The sequence below is a fragment of the Leucopleurus acutus genome (genome assembly GCF_964270905.1).
Source record: "Leucopleurus acutus genome assembly, chromosome: 14".
Taxonomy (NCBI): domain Eukaryota; kingdom Metazoa; phylum Chordata; class Mammalia; order Artiodactyla; family Delphinidae; genus Leucopleurus; species Leucopleurus acutus.
This window is the reverse complement of record NC_139156.1, coordinates 33,223,807-33,241,492: the sequence shown is the minus strand read 5'-3', so window position 1 is coordinate 33,241,492 and position 17,686 is coordinate 33,223,807. Positions and strand designations below refer to the sequence as shown.

The following is a 17,686-nucleotide window of genomic DNA, read 5'->3' as shown; positions in this document are numbered from 1 at the left end:
TGGTATCATTGTACTTTTCATTTCCTGGATAACATTTATTTTACAACTTGAGAATCTATATTTGTTTCCTTGTTACTGCCTGCCGCGTCTGCTAGATCGAAAGTTCCGTTATGTAAGGACATGTCTCTCTTTCATTTCTTTCTTTCTTTTTTCTTTTTTTTGCCAGTGTATACCCAGCACCTAATACGCTGTCTGGTAAATTAAATTCTCCAATATTTTTTGAATGCATGAATAGTATCATATTCCCCTGGATTCCCTAGTCACATTACCATTATTTTATCTTGGGATCCATAGGTGGAAAAATGCTTTTTAACCTCCCTAATTAAAACTACTTTTATTATATACACAGTAATTTTTGCTATGTATTTTGCTCCTAGAGTTTATATTATACCCTTGCTTCTTAAATGTCATCTAATACTATTAGCAAATACGCTAAACTTCTCCTTACTCGTTATTCTTAATTCCTGTCATTCCTGAATTCTGTGAATATTGTCTCTTTTTCCTATAAATGCCTCATATTGGTTTCTTCTCACTTCTGCCCACTGTGCTCTCTCAGCTGACTATTATTATTAAGATAGATCTGAACTAGGCTTAGCTTATAAAACAGAGTACGCACCATTATGTCAGGTAATGACGTTTCAATGTCCAGATATTCAGAATTACATTATTTATCATTAGCTTTTTATTCTTGGGTAAAATTTGTCTTTGATTGTGATCTACTTCTTTCAGACTTCATTTAATGGTTTAATCATTGGTTATCCCTCCATTTTTTTTAAATGAAATTTTTCTACTGAAGTATGACACAGATACAGAATCCTGCACAAACACAAGAGTACAAGTTGACATATTGAATACTCCCCATGTATCTACCACCCAGACTTTAAAAATATATAGTGTTACTAGCACGCTAGAAGCCTTCCCCAGTCCCTGTTCCATACCCTACTGGTTTGGCTATATCACTTCTATTTAGATAGAAAGGTTCTTCTGTTTAGCAAATTAGTTATTAGACCTTTTCAAACCTGAGATTTGACCTTGTAAACTCAGACTTATTACTGTATTTTTATTTTTACAGACATTTTCAGAGATGTCTTCCAGAAGTCCCAAAGATTTAATTAAAAGTAAATGGGGACCAAAGCCTAGTAACTCCAAATCAGAAGCTGCATTAGAAAAATTTAGGGGAGAAATTGCAGCCTTAAAAACATCAGTGGATGAAATGGCAAGCGGAAAAGGAAAGCTGAATGATAAAGACAGACACAGACTTTTGGAGGTAAGATCCTTTAAACTGTAGTAAGCTTTGCTGTAGTTGATGAGAAAGTATAATGATATAATGTAGTTTTTATGTTCACTAAATGTAAAAAACAAATCTAATGTCAACTTTGGGATTTAGCTTTTAATGTGAATGTTTAAAAACCCATTTAATCATGTATATTGGCTGCTTTACAAGTAATCTTTGTTTACAGTCTTTTTTAAGGTAAAATCATTACAGATATTAGCATTTTGTGTTCTGTTAAACTATATTTCCCTAATTTACAATTTGGTATTATATTGTCTGTAAAGCAGTTAGGAATTTGCTAGAACTGGAATGATTTAAAATTTAATCATTAACTTGATTGTAATTTATTTTGCAAAAGTACTTTTATTGTTCATAGAAAATAAATGATCTGTACTAAATAATATCATTGGATTTCTTTAAATTTTACTTTATAGGCACATCGTAAAACCAAATGATTTATTATTTTTTAACACATATTTATTATTATTTTTTAATACATAGTATGTGTTAACATATTTTAACACTTTTTTTAACGCATATCACCAATTCTTAGACATAAAGATTATTTTGTAATCTGGTGAAGGAATCTAATAGCTTTCCTGGGAGACCTCTTTCCAGTTCATTCCACTTCTGACGAGCACTGGCTATCAAAACCCCTTTATAATCAATTGAAATTAACTTCCTGTAACTTCTACCTGTTTGTTCTAGTTATGTCAATTAAAGCTACACAGAACAAGTCTATTTTTTTTTTATCCAATTGACAATTTTTCAGATATCCAAGGAAATCTTGCTTCCTCTTACTTTTCTGTAGACCAGCCCCATATTCTTCAGCTTTACTGGCTTTTTCTCCTCCTGGTCACTTTCCTGAACACTCTGTGGTGTGTTCATGTCCCTCTTGAATTATGTACCTAGTATTGCATACAGTGGCAAACACAGGTTGAAGCAGTACTATTATTTCCCGTAATCTGGATGATATACTCTATGAAAGCTTAAAATTGAATTCGGTTTAGGCTTCCCTGGTAGCGCAGTGGTTGAGAGACCGCCTGCCAATGCAGGGGACACGGGTTCGTGCCCCGGTCCGGGAAGATCTCACATGCCGCGGAGCGGCTGGGCCCGTGAGCCATGGCCTCTGAGCCTGCGCGTCCGGAGCCTGTGCTCCGCAACGGGAGAGGCCACAACAGTGAGAAGCCCGCGTACCGCCAAAAAAAAAAAAATTGAATTCAGTTTTTTGGTAACTGTATCATACTACTGTCTTGTCTTAAGCTTGTAGGCAACTGAAAATTCCCTCATCGTTTTCATACAACTGTCCCACTCAATTTCCCCATCTTTTTTTTTTTTTTTTTTTTGCCGTACGCGGGCCTCTCACTGTTGTGGCCTCTTCCGTTGCGGAGCACAGGCTTCGGACGCGCAGGTTAAGCGGCCATGGCTCACGGGCCTAGCCGCTCCGCAGCATGTGGGATCTTCCCGGACCGGGGCACGAACCCGTGTCCCCTCCATCAGCAGGCAGACTCTCAACCACTGCGCCACCAGGAAAGCCCAATTTCCCCATCTTTATTTGAACAACTGCTTCTCTCCCCCACCCTCAAATGCAAGTTTTTAGTTTTATGTTGTTTTTCCTTTGTTAGCATGTAAAGCCACTCTGCTAACTTTTTCTATCATCTCTCTATTGATGCGTTCTCCCTTATGCCAGCAGGAGTTTAACAAACACGTCTTCTTTATCTTTCAAATCCTTGCAAATGTTGAACACTCCTTTGAAGATCACCTTCTAGATTTGACACCAAATAATTTATTAACAAAAAGCAAGTTTATGAATGCACTTTTATCCGGGTAGAACATTTTGTTATTTTTAAATTCTGTTGCTTCAAGTTCATCAGTGAGCATGTATCTCTTTGTGTGACTCACTTTTAGCCTTTAAGATTATTAGATCTGGCATGATGGGGGAATGACTAGCAGATACTCAGGTGAGAGCCAGCTTTTCTTCAGCTTTCTCTAACCACTGTTGACAGAGTTGATCTCTCCTTTCTGTGTCCATGTCCCATTCATTTTCTATATATCTTAACCACAGCACTTACCATATTGCATTCATATATTGGCTTACCTCTCTGATTTCTCTGAACGTAAGACCTTGCCTTCATCTTTTTTTTTTTAACTTTTTATTTTATATTGGAGTATAGCTGATTAACAATGCTGTGATAGTTTCAGGTGCACAGCAAAGCGACTCAGCCATGCATATACATGTATCCATTCTCTCCCAGACTCCCCTCCCAGGCTTCATCTTCTTTTTTGCCCTGTATCTGGTATAATGCTGACTTGATATATAATAAACACTTCACAAATGCTTGTTGTAATGTACTGTTTATTTTTGTGTTTGACCTGGCCTTTTTCTAAGATTCTTCTTGGTTTATATCTAGAAAATTCGAGTCCTTGAAGCTGAGAGAGAGAAGAATGCTTATCGCCTCACAGAGAAGGACAAAGAAATACAGCAACTCAGAGACGAGCTGAAAGCCAAACACAGCACTACTGCATTGCTTGAACAGCTGGAAGAGAAAACAAAGGAAGGTGAAAGGAGGGAACAGCTGTTGAAATCCTTGTCTGAAGAGACAGATATATTAAAAAAACACTTGTCTGCTACAACTGCAAGACTTGCTGAATTTGAAGGCAAAGCTGATACACTTCGTTTATCACAGGTACTAATTTCTTTAAACCCAGATTTTTTAAATCTTTTCTGATACAGTTTGTAATTCTTATGGAGAATGAGTTTGTTAAAACATGCTTGGCAAATGGTGAGACAGTATAGTATACTAACAGGTTCCTTTTTTTTTTTTATAGCCTGGTACTTCTCCATAAGCAAAAATAGGTAATATGGCTCCCTCCACTCCCCACACCATTGTTTTATGCAAGGGATTATTCAGAATACAGAATCCGCTGTGTATCTACAACAGCCGGGAAGATTTTGTTGAGTTCTTTTTTCTATAGTTTGTATTGTGAAAACAATAGGCTTCATTTTTTGGTTGTTTTTCTTATTTGAGATACCCAGTTAAAATATCAAGTATGCTTTTTTCCTAACTGTACATGCTTTTTCTCCCTCTTTTTTGTTTTAGCATCACTAGTGTAGCAAAAAGAGCAAGGATTTGTGGGTAGGCAGATCCGAGTTCAGATCTTTGTTCTTCCACTTGCTAGCTGTGTGACTCTGAACAAATTCCTTAACCTCTCTAGCCTTGGAGACAATGCTAGAATTCACCAGACCCCTCTCCTAAACCTCAATTTCCCCATCAGTAAAATCAGGGTAAGAATACTGGAGATTAAATGTTACAATATATGTAAATAGCCTAGCAGAGTGCCTGGCATGTAGTAAGTGCTAAATAAATGGTTTCTTATTGATCAGACCTTTGATTCTTTTGGAAATTTGGACTTGAATAATACTAATACTACAACTATTAATACCACCTACAGAAGAAAATCTACGGCTTTCAGATACAATATGTCAACGATGTTAAGGGTCTTTCTACTTTATCTCCCCTTTAGAGCACCTATAATTTATGTGTACTCTCATAGATGGGCAATTGAGTGTTTCTACAGATGAGTTCAAAGAGGTTAAGCTTTTCTAGAGAATTTCCATAGAACTGAAACTCATGAAACATTATAGTCAGGTCCTACGTGGTTGACTAAACCTTTACTTAAAGCTCAAGAATTAGTTTCTTTTGAAGGTGGAAATGTAAATCTTGGTAGAAATGATAATTTAAAAAATGTATTCTTATAATAATTGTTGAATACCCACTACTCATTTCTGTATTAGTCAGCATGTCTAATTGCCTAACAACCGACCTCCAAATCTCAGAGTCTTATATGAAAAATGATTATTTTTCCCTCATGTCACAGCCTAGTGCAGGTTGGAGTGGAGGAGGCTTTGCTCCACATAGGCATTCAGAGATCCACGTTCCTTCCTTCTAGTGGCTCCCCCATCCCTCAGGGTGCAGTCCTCCACCAGATCCGCTATACACAGCTGTGGGCTAGACAGCATGTGGAGAATTGGGGGAGCCGGTGAGGTCTAGGCCTGGGAATGGCATATCTCACTTTTGCTTATGTTCCATTGGACAGAATTCAGTCTCATGACCTTACTAACCACAGGGAAGTCTGGGAAATGTAGTCCACAATGTGCCCAGGGAGAAAGGAAAGGGATTTGATGAACTATCTCTATCATAGTTTCTACCTAAAGGACTAAATTGAGAGGGAGAAAGGGCTACATACTAGGGTGGCTAGAGCATCTTTGGAGAAAAAAATATTTTGAGCTTCTTTGCCATCCTTCACATACATCTCTTTCCTTATAGCTGTTAAAAGACTGAAATACAGCTTTTTATGAGTTTTGTTGACTAGCCTGGCTACCTTACCACCTACTTCCCCTTTTTTTTTCTCTATGAGAAAATGAAGAAAAAAGAGGGGACAAATTATGTTTTGAGTTCTATATGAATGAATACTAATTAATACTATTGCTAATACAAATATAATTCTAGAAAACAACTTTCATCTTTTATTTGCCAATTTAATATTTTCCAGATTTCATTTAAATAGCCCAGCTGTTTTGTCTCCTTCTGGTGAAAATCAGTGGACTGTTCATATGCATTGAGGGCTATACTGGGGTCCAGGTGACCTCAGAGGTCAAATTAGGTATGAAATCTCAGGGTTTCCAATCTGCTTAGAAAGCTTCCAGGACATCTAAATTCTGCTCTGCTACCCATCACCTGGCATATACCAGATCTGGATTTTGGGATGCCCCTGTGAAGGATACTGTATTATTATGAAACTAAATATAATGAGGAAACTTCTGTTGTTAAATTTATGATGTTAACTAATATTGATTTACTTGCAGACTGTGGCTACAAGTTGCTTCAATTCATCAATGAGTAATATGCATGAAATGGAAATACAGCTGAAAGATGTAAGTTCATTTTTCTTTTACTAAGTTATGACTAAAGAGGACTACTTCATTTATTATCAAATTTCATGGAGATTGACAGCAGTAATGCTGTGGTTTGAAAAAAATCTTTTGAGGAAATGGAGAAATGAATGGTTTGAGATCATCTCTCTAGGTTACTACTACCTTTAAGTCTCTTTCCAGGCATTCAAGAGGGCCAGTTCCTCTAAGTATGGACTCTTTAGGATAGAAAGCCCTAGAAATCACCCATTTTTACCAAATACCTCAACAGTATCCCTTCTTCACCTAAATCTAATTTGCTCAACTATTTTATTATTATAATGTAATTTAACTTGTAGTTTTTTTTTTTCTTTTTGTTTATCCATGCAAGATGTACTCTTTAGTTTGAAATTATTCCCTTGGAACCAGGGTTTGCTTTCATAGTTTGAAAAGGAAACACATTCTTTGTGTATTCAATGTTTCTTTTTCCTAGAATTTGATATGAGGTTATTTTAGATATATGGTAAAGCTGTATTACAAACTTATGTCTTAAATGGATTGATGAGTTTCATTGGAAATTAAATAAATTGGGGACACAGGACTACTATTCACATTGTACTTTTTCAAGTTTTAAGATTAGATATGCAAAGTATGAAATTCTTGATTTAATTATTGGGTCAGTAGGTAGATATTGTGATTCCAGAAATATTACTAGCATGTCTACCCTGATCTAGGTATGCTCTTAAGATTCCTGTTTTATCTTATCTAGCAGGTGTACCTTGAGGTCTATTTAATCTTCAAAAGAAGAATTTAAATCTGTTGAGTGTCTATATAACTGGGTACCAGATACCCTTATCAAAGTAATTTACCTAGAGGTAACAGAAATACAGAAGAAACATAATTCTTAAAATACTATCAAAATAAGTTTTTTGTATGTCATATACTATCCCCAGCATCTACAAAATTGGAAAGAATGACTAAAGGGAATCTTGTGAAGTTTCTTGAATTTCACTAGTGTCTCGTTTAGCAAAGTACCTGAAAATAGATGCTGTTTTCTTAAACTCAGGTAATTTTTAGGCTTCTCAGTGCTAACTGCTTCAAAGAGCAACTAAAGTTATTTTTATGTAATGACGATTGGTCTGGGGTAGAACCTGAGATTCTCCATTTCCAGTAAGCTTCAGGTGCTGCTGCTACTGTTAGTGGTCTGAAGACCACCCTTTAAGAACCATTAAATTACATTTGGGGAGCAAGAGGTGGTTTACCTCTGGTTACCCCTTTGGAGTCTCAGCAGATCTTTTAGAGCAGGAGGAGAATTATAGTTGGAGGGTTTAGGAGCAGGGAGAGAGAAATCTCACTCTTCAGAATCTGCAGTGTCACAATATTGGCTTTGGGGAGCTCAGCAATGCTAATCCTACACCCTCTGCAAAGCTCCCATAAAACTTCCTTTAGAAGTTTGCTCACCTATTTTAAGAATCAGTATTTGTTATGCTAAAATAATCTCAAGGCCGAGCTGTATCATTCCTCATCTACCATTTAGGTCTGGCTGATATTTTGAAATAATTACACGGAGTTAATGCTGTAAACATTCTCCAGCGTCAGTAACTTTGACACCGAATAGCTAAAAGTCAGTTTTAATAGGCATTTCTTGCTCTTGATTTTAAAAATCTGATTTTTAGGGAATTCCCTGGTGGTCCAGTGGTTAGGACTGTCAGCTTCCACTGCAGGGGACACAGGTTCAATCCCTGGTTGGAGAGCAAAGATCCCAAAAGCTGTGCAGTGAGGCCAAAAAAAAAGGAAAATCTGATTTTTTTTTCTTTTTTTTTAATGAAAGCTTCTTTATTTATTTATTTTTGGCTGCATTGAGTCTTCGTTTCTGTTCGAGGGCTTTCTCTAGTTGCGGCGAGTGGGGGCCACTCTTCATCGCGGTGCGCGGGCCTTTCACTGTCGTGGCCTCTCTTGTTGTGGAGCACAGGCTCTAGACGCGCAGGATCAGCGGCCATGGCTCGTGGGCCCAGGTGCTCCGCGGCATGTGGGATCTTCCCGGACCGGGGCACGAACCCGTGTCCCCTGCATCGGCAGGCGGACTCTCAACCACTGCGCCACCAGGGAAGCCCGGAAAATCTGATTTTTAAACATAGAATTATGGAAGATAAATAATAATTATTTAAAATTTTTTATTTCGAAAAAATTCAAATTTACAGAAAAGTTACAAGAATGGAAAATGGTACATAGAACCCCACATACTCTTTACCAAAATTGAACTATTTTTGGGACTCCCCTGGTGGCGAAGTGGTTAAGAATCCACCTGCTAATGCAGGGGACACGGGTTCATTCCCTGGTCTGGGAAGATCCCACATGCTGTGGAGCAGCTAAGCCCGTGCACCACAGGTACTGAGCCTGCTCTCTGGAGCCCGCGAGCCACAACTGCTGAGCCTATGTGCGGCAACTACTGAAGCCCACGCGCCTAGAGCCCGTGCTCGGCAACAAGAGAAGGCACTGCAATGAGAGGCCCGCGCACTGCAGTGAAGAGTAGCCCCCGCTCGCCGCAACTGGAGAAAGCCCGTGCGCAGCAACATAGACCCAACGTAGGCAAAAATAAATATATAAAATAAATTTAAAAAAAAATTGAACTATTGTTAACATTTTACCCCATTTGATACTCTCTCTTTCAATCCCCACCCCCATCCACACACACACAGTTATAATTTTTTTTTTTTTTTAAATTTGGCTGCATTGGGTCCTCGTTGTTACACGTGGGCTTTTCTCTAGTTGTGGAGAGTGGGGGCTACTCTTTGATGTGGTGCACGGTTTCTCACTGCGGTGGCTTCTCCTGCTGTGGAGCACGGGCTCTAGGCGCATGGGCTTCAGTAGTTGTGTCACGCGGGTTCAGTAGTTGTGGTTCGAGGGCTCTAGAGCGCAGGCTCAGTAGTTGTGGCACATGGGCTTAGTTGCTCCACGGCATGTGGAATCTTCCCGGACCAGGGCTCAAACCCGTGTCCCCTGCATTGGCAGGCGGATTCTTAACCACTGCGCCACCAGGGAAGCCCTTAATGTAGCTTCTTATGTGAATATTTTGCTAATGTCTTGCCACAGATCAGGTGGTATGATCCACAGAAAATGTAGATGTGATTTTATAAAATTTTCCAGCTTGTGCTAGGTGGCTGGTAAGGCATCATCTAGTTTCTTGCAGGAAAGATGTAACTGAAATGAAAAACTAATATTAGCAGTAACAGTAAAGTGAATCACTTTCCCTCTTACCAGCTAACTTAAACAGACACTGCTTATTTTATTAATATTATCCCATCATTCAAATAATTTCTTGACTACACATTGTATGCAAAAGCTGTAAATCCTCGTGGAAAAGCATGGTCTGCCACTTCAAGGAGCTTACTATCTATTTGAGAGAAATAGCAAACACAGAAAAAAGCTGAAGATGGTTGGTAAAATAATTTTTTTAAATATGTAGACATATGTATGTATAACAACTGAGTTCATAAGCCCCTATACAAACCAGATGAATGATCCCAATTTGGGATTTTTGAGTTCTAAAAGATGTAAAAGATGAAAATTGGTGATAAGGAGAGAGGGTGGTATTTAAGTTTGAGATGGAGTTAGCAGTGCAGTTTATTGGGGAGCGACATCTGTGAAAGGAAAAGGAAGGCAGCAGGACTGGACAGGGGCACCGTCAGGCCAGGATGCAAACCTGACAGAGCCTCTGTCCACCCTGTGGAGAGCTCCCAGGCAGAGCCCTGTGTTGGGTGGAAACAGCTCATTTTCTTTTTTAAAAAATTTATTTATTTAATTAATTTATTTCTGGCTGTGTTGGGTCTTTGTTGCTGCACGCGGGCTTTCTCTAGTTGTGGTGAGGGGGACCTACTCTTTGTTGCAGTGCCCGGGCTTCTCATTGCGGTGGCTTCTCTTGTTGCAGAACATGAACTCTAGGCACGTGGGCTCAGTAGTTGTGGCTCATGGGCTTAGTTGCTCTGCAGCATGTGGGATCTTCCCGGACCAGGGCTTGAACCCATGTCCCCTGCATTGGCAGTCAGATTCTTAACCACTGCGCCAAAGGGAAGCCCCAAGAAACAGCTCTTTCTTTCTTTTTTTCTTTTTTTTGAAACAGCTCTTTCTTAAAAGAGTATCTGAGCAGTGCATCTCCACCTCTACCACAAAGACATTCTGTTTACAGAGAATGACATGGACACAGACACAAAGCAAATTGTGTATAGGAAATAGCAGACAAATGAACTTAACCCCATGTAGATGTGACTTTGCCATGTTATTAGGTATTCCAAAGGTGTGTGGCCTTAGAATGTGTCTCTGTGTCAGGAGCTTTACAGTGGTTGCCTAGAATCATTCTATGATGTGAGCTGTAGAGTTTTTGTGTTCTGGAAAAGACTGCATCCCTTGGGCTCCCTTGTCCATTTTAAGAGTTTGAGTTTTTATTATTGATTTGCTTTCATTTTCACTTTGAGGCTCTGGAGAAAAATCAGCAATGGCTTGTGTATGATGCGCAGCGAGAGGTCTACGTAAAAGGACTTTTAGCGAAGATCTTTGAGTTGGAACAGAAATTGGAAACAGCTGTTCATGCATTCCCACAGGAGACAAAAAAGACTGAATCAGAAGGTACTGGTATAAAAATGTTCTTTAGGGTTGTCCTGCCTGACATTTTTCAAAAGGAGAGATTCATCAAATTTAGATTCTTATAGACATGTGTTATAAAGCAAAGTAAGAGCAGGTCTGCAAGCCCTGAAGTAAGAAATACCATTTTAGCCAGTCTGTTTCATTTCCCATTGTTTTCTGACACCAAAGGGCATAAGTCACAGGGTAAAGGGATCTTGCAGCCCTGAAGGCACATTAAGTTTTCTCCACCTTACATATCCTTCCCCTCCTTCAAAGCCCTTCTCCAACTTTATTTCCCCCAGTGCTGACCTTATCTTTTTACTCAGCTTCCCTTTAGCAGTTATTCATATCAATCCCAGGAGAAAGATTACATTTTTATACATTATTCTTCAATCATTTGAATCTCACCCTAGAATTGAGGTGAAGTTTCTTCTGATTGATGCTGTCTTTTTTGCCAAGTGGTCTGCAGCTTCTCTGACACTGATCTCCATTGCGTTTTGCAAGAAGCCTAAGAGGCGGGGCAGGAAGGATCATTATTCTCATTTTACAAATAGATTCAGCAGTTCCAGGTGATGAGCCAGGAAAAGAAAAACCCCTGTGCAAAGCACTCATTTAGAATGACTGACAGCCTTAGTGGGACTGGAGCCTTGAATTATAGAAAGAGAAAGCTAATGAAAGGCCAGCAAGGCTCATAATCTTAGAGCTTCACATGTGAATATTTAAAATGAAACTAATGCTAAAAAAGTATAAAAGGAATGTCTCTAGAGATAATTTAAAGCTTTTTATTCCTAAGGGGACAAAGTTACTACTGTAATGCCTTTATAAGTTTACTACACATAAAAGGATTTTAATTATGGGTGAAGTCTAGTCTTTTTCTCGGGTAATATAGTTTTCCTTTTCTCTCTCCCTCTCTCTCTCTGTGTGTTTTATCAAAGCAAAATAAACACTTGTTAAAATAATTTAATAATAGTACAGAAGACTACCTTCTACCTTTCCCATCCCATCCTAATGCCTATTTCTTCCTCCCATCAGGGCAGCTGCTTTTAAACATTTCTGGTTTTGGTTTTGGTAATTACCTCCATATCTATAAATAATGACTTAATGGCCCTATATGTTGATTTGTTTTCTTTAGACATTAGTGACTTTCCCCCCCTCAGAATAATTATATTACTCTTTCTAGTTCTTCTATTTATTCATTTTGTGACTTCAAGTAGTATACCTGAACTTCTGTTTCTTGTTCTGTCAAATATCAGCCATGTTCCCTCTCTCTTGACTCTTCGTTTTTGAAGGTGAGGAAATAAATGTGATCTTGTTTATAGAAACATATTTACATTTATTTCTTCAGGAAAATTCTCTCTTTTATAAAGTGAGTTGTGCCCTGATGTGTTTGTCCTAGGTTGTCTTCAAGAAGAAAAGCAAAAATATTACAACCATCTCTTGGCAAATGCAAAAAACGATCTTGAGGTGGAACGACAAACAATAACTCAGTTGAATTTTGAACTTAGTGAATTTAGAAGAAAATATGAAGAAACCCAAAAAGAAGTGCAAGATTTAAATCAGCTGTTGTGTTCACAAAGAAAGGCAGATGTACAACATCTGGAATACGATAGGCATAAAACAGAGAAAATACAAAGGCTCAAGGAAGAGAATGATCTTGCCAGGGAAAAACTTGAAGAAGAGAAGAAGAGATCTGAAGAGCTCTTATCTCAGGTGAGTCTAACTAGCAAGGTTTTCCACAGTTTATAATTCAGAATTCTCATGGTACTTACTAAGTGTCAGGGACTATTTTAATTACTTGGGAACCAGCAAGGAGCAACACAAGTTCCTGCCCCCTCCTAGGAGTTCATACTTAGAAGGGAGACAGACCATAAACAAGTACCTAAATAAACAAGTAAACTAAAGAAAATAAAACAGGGTAATATGACCAAGAGAAATCGGGGGCCAGCGGAAGCGTCGCTGAGGAGATGGTATTTGGACAAAGCTGATAGTGAGAAGGAACCGGCGAGGTGGGTGACTGTGGGAATTCCCTCCTAGTGGGAGGAAATCACAGACACAAAAGCTGAGTGAGGAGGAGTTAGGTATGTGTGAGAAGCTGAAAGAGGGGAAGTTAAGGGGGGATCAAGGCTGATTGCTAGGCTGGCACTGAGATTGTGATGACACTGGCTCAAGTTAATTACCAGATGCCCTCCATGTTTTCACTATTGCTCACAGCCGGATCCAGGATGTCCGTCTCAGTAATGTTGGCATTACTGAGGATTATTAGAATTGAATACTACTTCAACAGAAACTCATTAATTTAAATTTTGCCTGGCAGCATGAAATAATGGAAAAAACATAATTTGAGGTCCATACCAGGTCTCTAATTGTGTGGCCTGAGGAAAATCAGCTAACTTCTCTGACTTGCAGGTTATTTGTGTCAAATTAATAATAGTAAATATAACAACTTCTTCTCGCCTCAGAGGACTTTTATGAAGGTCAACTGAGAGAATGTAAAAGTGCTTTGTAAATTAAAGGGCTAGGTAAATGTTAGTTATTGCTACTATTAGAATAGTAATTTGGGGGACTTCCACGGTGGCACAGTGGTTAAGAATCCGTCTGCCAATGCAGGGGACACGGGTTCAAGCCCTGGTCTGGGAAGATCCCACATGCCGTGGAGCAGCTGAGCTTGTGAGCCACAACTACTGAAGCCCGTGTGCCTAGAGCCTGTGCTCTGCAATAAGAGAAGCCACTGCAATGAGAAGCCTGCACACCGCAATGAAGAGCAGCCCCCGCTCACCGCAATTAGAAAAAGCCCACGTGCAGCAATGAAGACCCAACGCAATCAAAAATTAAATAAATTAATTTAAGAAAAAAAAAAAGAATAGTAATTTTTAAAATCCTCCAAAAGTTGAGAGAGAGGGAAAAAAATAGTCTGTAACATTTGCCTTCTTAGTCTTTACCACCCTTACTTCTGCCTGCAGGTGCAAGCAGTGATATTTATGAAAGATTATGCAGAAGTGACTGAGAAGTTTGCTCCTACTCTGGCTGAGGTGGCCAGGCTCTTCCAGCTTTGTTATCCTACTCAGAAATATTAGTGGATGTCAGGACCTAAAGGAAAGTGGGTGTGTCCACTGCGGTTTAGTGCTTTTTTTCTTTTTTTTTTTTTTTGCTGTACGCGGGCCTCTCACTGTTGTGGCCTCTCCCGTTGCGGAGCACAGGCTCTGGACGCGCAGGCTCCGCGGCCATGGCTCACGGGCCCAGCCGCTCCGCGGCTTGTGGGATCCTCCCAGGCCGGGGCACGATCCCGCGTCCCCTGCATCGGCAGGCGGACCCCCAACCACTGTGCCAGCGGGGAAGCCCCGGTTTAGTGCTTTTTATCAACGTTCAGTCTGTGCCTCAGGGAACTCTTGGCCTGGGCAGTACTGCTCAGCTGCTTATATAGATAGGTTGCCCAACCACAGCTGGAAGGACTCGCCCAGAAGAGCAGGTGTTGCCCTGGTTAGAAATGTGAGCCTGTCATGCATCCCAGGTCAAGGTCAAACCATAAAATGTCAATGTGACAGTGTTGGTTCTATTTACATCCTACAGGTCCAGTTTCTTTACACGACTCTGTTGAAGCAGCAAGAGGAACAGAAAAGGGTAGCTCTGTTGGAACAACAGGTATTCATTGGGGTTGCTTCTAAATTCAATTTAACCCTTCAGAAAATGGAATTTTTCCTCATGTTTACACTATTCTGTGAAGAAACAGTTGAAAGTTGTAGAAAATGTTTTTTAAAAACTTTAACAAAATATTTAAAGTGACTATCTGTGCCAGCCATATGTTCCCATTACTATCTTTAGGCTAAACCAGATTCTTTAAGGTGACATGGCAATTTTCTTGACAGGTAGATGTTTGTCTTTGCAAATTTTATTCTTCCCTAAATGGCTGCTAGTCTGACCGGATGTCCCTAATAGGGCTGCTTGATAACTTCAAGTGGAACTCAAAGAGACACCAGTTATTCTCAGAATAGACACCAGAGATTTTTAGTATATTCCAAACCAGGGAACAGCCATCTCTTTCCCTTCCCCACAAAAAGGAGGATGGGGAGGACAGATTCTAACCAGCAACTTCTTAAGCTGCTCCTCACTCACTTATACCTCAAGCTTTGGTTTTGCTCCTTGGACAAAGCTTTTTCATTTATCAACATCTCACTGTGCTCAGAGGAATTCTTGCTCTAATGGTACAATGCATGTTTGCTTCTTGTGCTAATAAAAAAAAAATGCAAGCATCCAGTCAAGAAAACTAGACAGTATATACTAGCTGTCATTGTCTTGTCTTGGGCATTTTTTCTAGATGCAGGAATGTACTGTAGACTTTGAAAATGAAAAACTTGACCGTCAAAATATGCAGCATCAATTGCATGTAATTCTTAAGGAGCTCCGAAAAGCAAGAAATCAAATAACACAGTTGGAATCCTTGGTGAGATCGGAATGGTTAAACTAAAACTTATTTTCATCTTTCTCTTTCTGCCATCTTTCTATTTACATGTAAAACCATTTCCTGAAGTAGGAGGATACAGCTTAAATAATGGCTGTTTCTCAAATCAATCAGATCAAATCCCCTGCCTCTTCTGAAGCAACTGCCCTTTGAGCATCAGTTCAGAGGACTAGACAGAGGGACATTATGGGCCTCTTGGTAATGATAACATTACCGGTGCCTGGGATCATTCCCCACCCACGCTGGGCTCTGTGATTCTAAAGGCACTAAACAGTGCCTGGCCTGGGGGATACAGGGGGCAAGGCAGGGCAGTTGTAGATCCTGAATTGAAATTATTCTTTTCTATTTAAAAAGAAAGAAAGAAAAAAATGCTGGTTTTAGGGCTAATGGACTATTACTGTTAATACTCTCTTTTAGGCATATTGAGTTGAGTACTTTCTGGGGGTTACCCTGAACACATAATCTTTTTAAACATTAACCTTTTAAATAACATGCTTCTATGAGGAAATGGTTTTTGATTTACCTATTTTCATCCTATTAATAAGCTTTGGACCAAATCTGTTAGGGTCTGTGTGTGTTATGTCCCATTAGCACACATTTCATATATCATCCTAGTACTGCAGAGTATTTGCAGATGGTGAAATGTTACGAACAGAATTCCTCGGTTTTCAAAAGAGAAAATAGCAGTTGTTAAAATCATTTGTAATTTCTTTATGAATAAAAGACAGAAAATAACTTTTTGGCTCTATTTATGTCATTGATATTGACCATTTATAATATTTGTAATTGAAATGTATAATTCATTCCTGTTGATGACTGTTTTTCAAAGTATAGGAAGCCAAAGGTATACAAAAGAATCCATAATTTTCCTGTATTTTTCTTTGTGTTCCTACCATCCATCATCTTCATATTATGTTGTAAAGTACTCATTTTTAAGCTTTACTGACTATTCTAAATTCCTCAGGGAAAAAATCATGAAATAGGGAAGTCACAAAGGAATTGTACAACATCTTAGTCATTTCTGTGTATAACCTGTTTGACCTGCTAAAATTCTTTGCTGCTCTTAATTCCATGTAGTTCTTTATTATTGAAGTTACCCCTCTTTTACAAACCTAGCAAACTTTGTCAGCACTGTCCACCCGCCCACCTTTACATTTGGCTCTAAGCATTTTAATAAAACCTATCTATGTAAACACCCAACCCTAGAACTTCCTGGGTAATTTGGGTGATTTATAACCGCCTTGTATGTTGCCACCATAATACCACTGACCAGAGAGATTCAGAAGAAAATCTGTCTACAGGGCTGAAGCAACTGGAGTACCCATGGAGCAGTTACTGGATGGTAGGCCATCTATACAAACCGTGTTCGTTTGACATTTATTTTTCAGAAGCAGCTTCAAGAGTTTGCCTTCACAGAGCCATTAGTCACTTTGCAAGGAGAGACTGAAAACAGAGGAAAAGTTGCCTCACCAAAAAGTCCTATTGCTGCACTAAATGAAGGCCTGGTGGAATGTCCCAAGTGCAATATCCAGTATCCAGCCACCGAACATCGAGATCTACTCGTCCATGTTGAATACTGTTCTGAGTAACAATATAATTATTCTTTGTTTTTGTGTCAAAAGATTCAGTGCTGTATTTTCCGTTAGCTTATGGACATTTTGAATTACTTATTTCACCTCAGATCAGAAAGTGCCTATATACTTTTCAGACTCTGGTATAGGAGTGAATCGTTGTATTATTATTTTTTTTTTTGCCTGATTTGCATTTCCTTGGCAGTGATACCTCCCTGCAATGGTTCATCTTGAGGCTTTAGTGACAGAATGTGCAGAGTATTGAATGCTGAGATGACTAACATTTTGCACTGTTAAAGTACTTGCTGGAGAAAAGATAGTTCAGGTTATTGCTTGTGCATCAAATTTGTTACACCAACAAGCAACTATTTTATGTTTCGTGGATTTTTAAAAATCAGAAGTAATTAACCAGGGATCTTATTGTGTTAGTATTTTTTAATCCAAGCACTTATTAAGCCTACAGTTCTGATTTTCATGTCCATTGTGAAAAGATGGTGAAACTTTTTTCATTTTTTTTTTCCTTTCTATGTTAGAGCGGTTATTAGAAAAGTTGGGGATTTTCCTGATCTTTATTGCTGCTTACTGTTGAAACTGTAAACCTACCTGTGTTCTAAGCACAAAGCAGATTCTGTTTAAGGAATACTCCTTAGTAGCCACACACAATGTTTTCTGTAATGTTAACTGGCTATAACTTTAACTTGAATTTCATTAGCACATGTTGGTTAGCTAAAATTGTTAAAAGGAATTTTGATAAAACCACCTAGCCCTCTCTTTTGATTTGCAGGTGTTTTATTTATTTATTTTTGGCACTCTTAAAAGCTGGGCGATGTAATGAGCAGATATTTGCTTATCTG

At 39.0% G+C, this 17,686-nt stretch overlaps 1 protein-coding gene across 1 annotated transcript; it reads left to right on the top strand.

Moving 5' to 3' along the window:
* Positions 1-1,084: 1,084 nt before the first annotated feature.
* On the top strand, positions 1,085-16,850 carry CEP55 (centrosomal protein 55; the record flags this gene model as incomplete). The annotated part of the gene is made up of 8 exons (XM_082854281.1): positions 1,085-1,267; positions 3,685-3,960; positions 6,141-6,209; positions 10,658-10,808; positions 12,202-12,515; positions 14,373-14,444; positions 15,118-15,243; positions 16,650-16,850. 8 exons carry the CDS (start codon positions 1,085-1,087, stop codon positions 16,848-16,850), a joined length of 1,392 nt encoding a protein of 463 aa, XP_082710407.1.
* Positions 16,851-17,686: the final 836 nt, after the last annotated feature.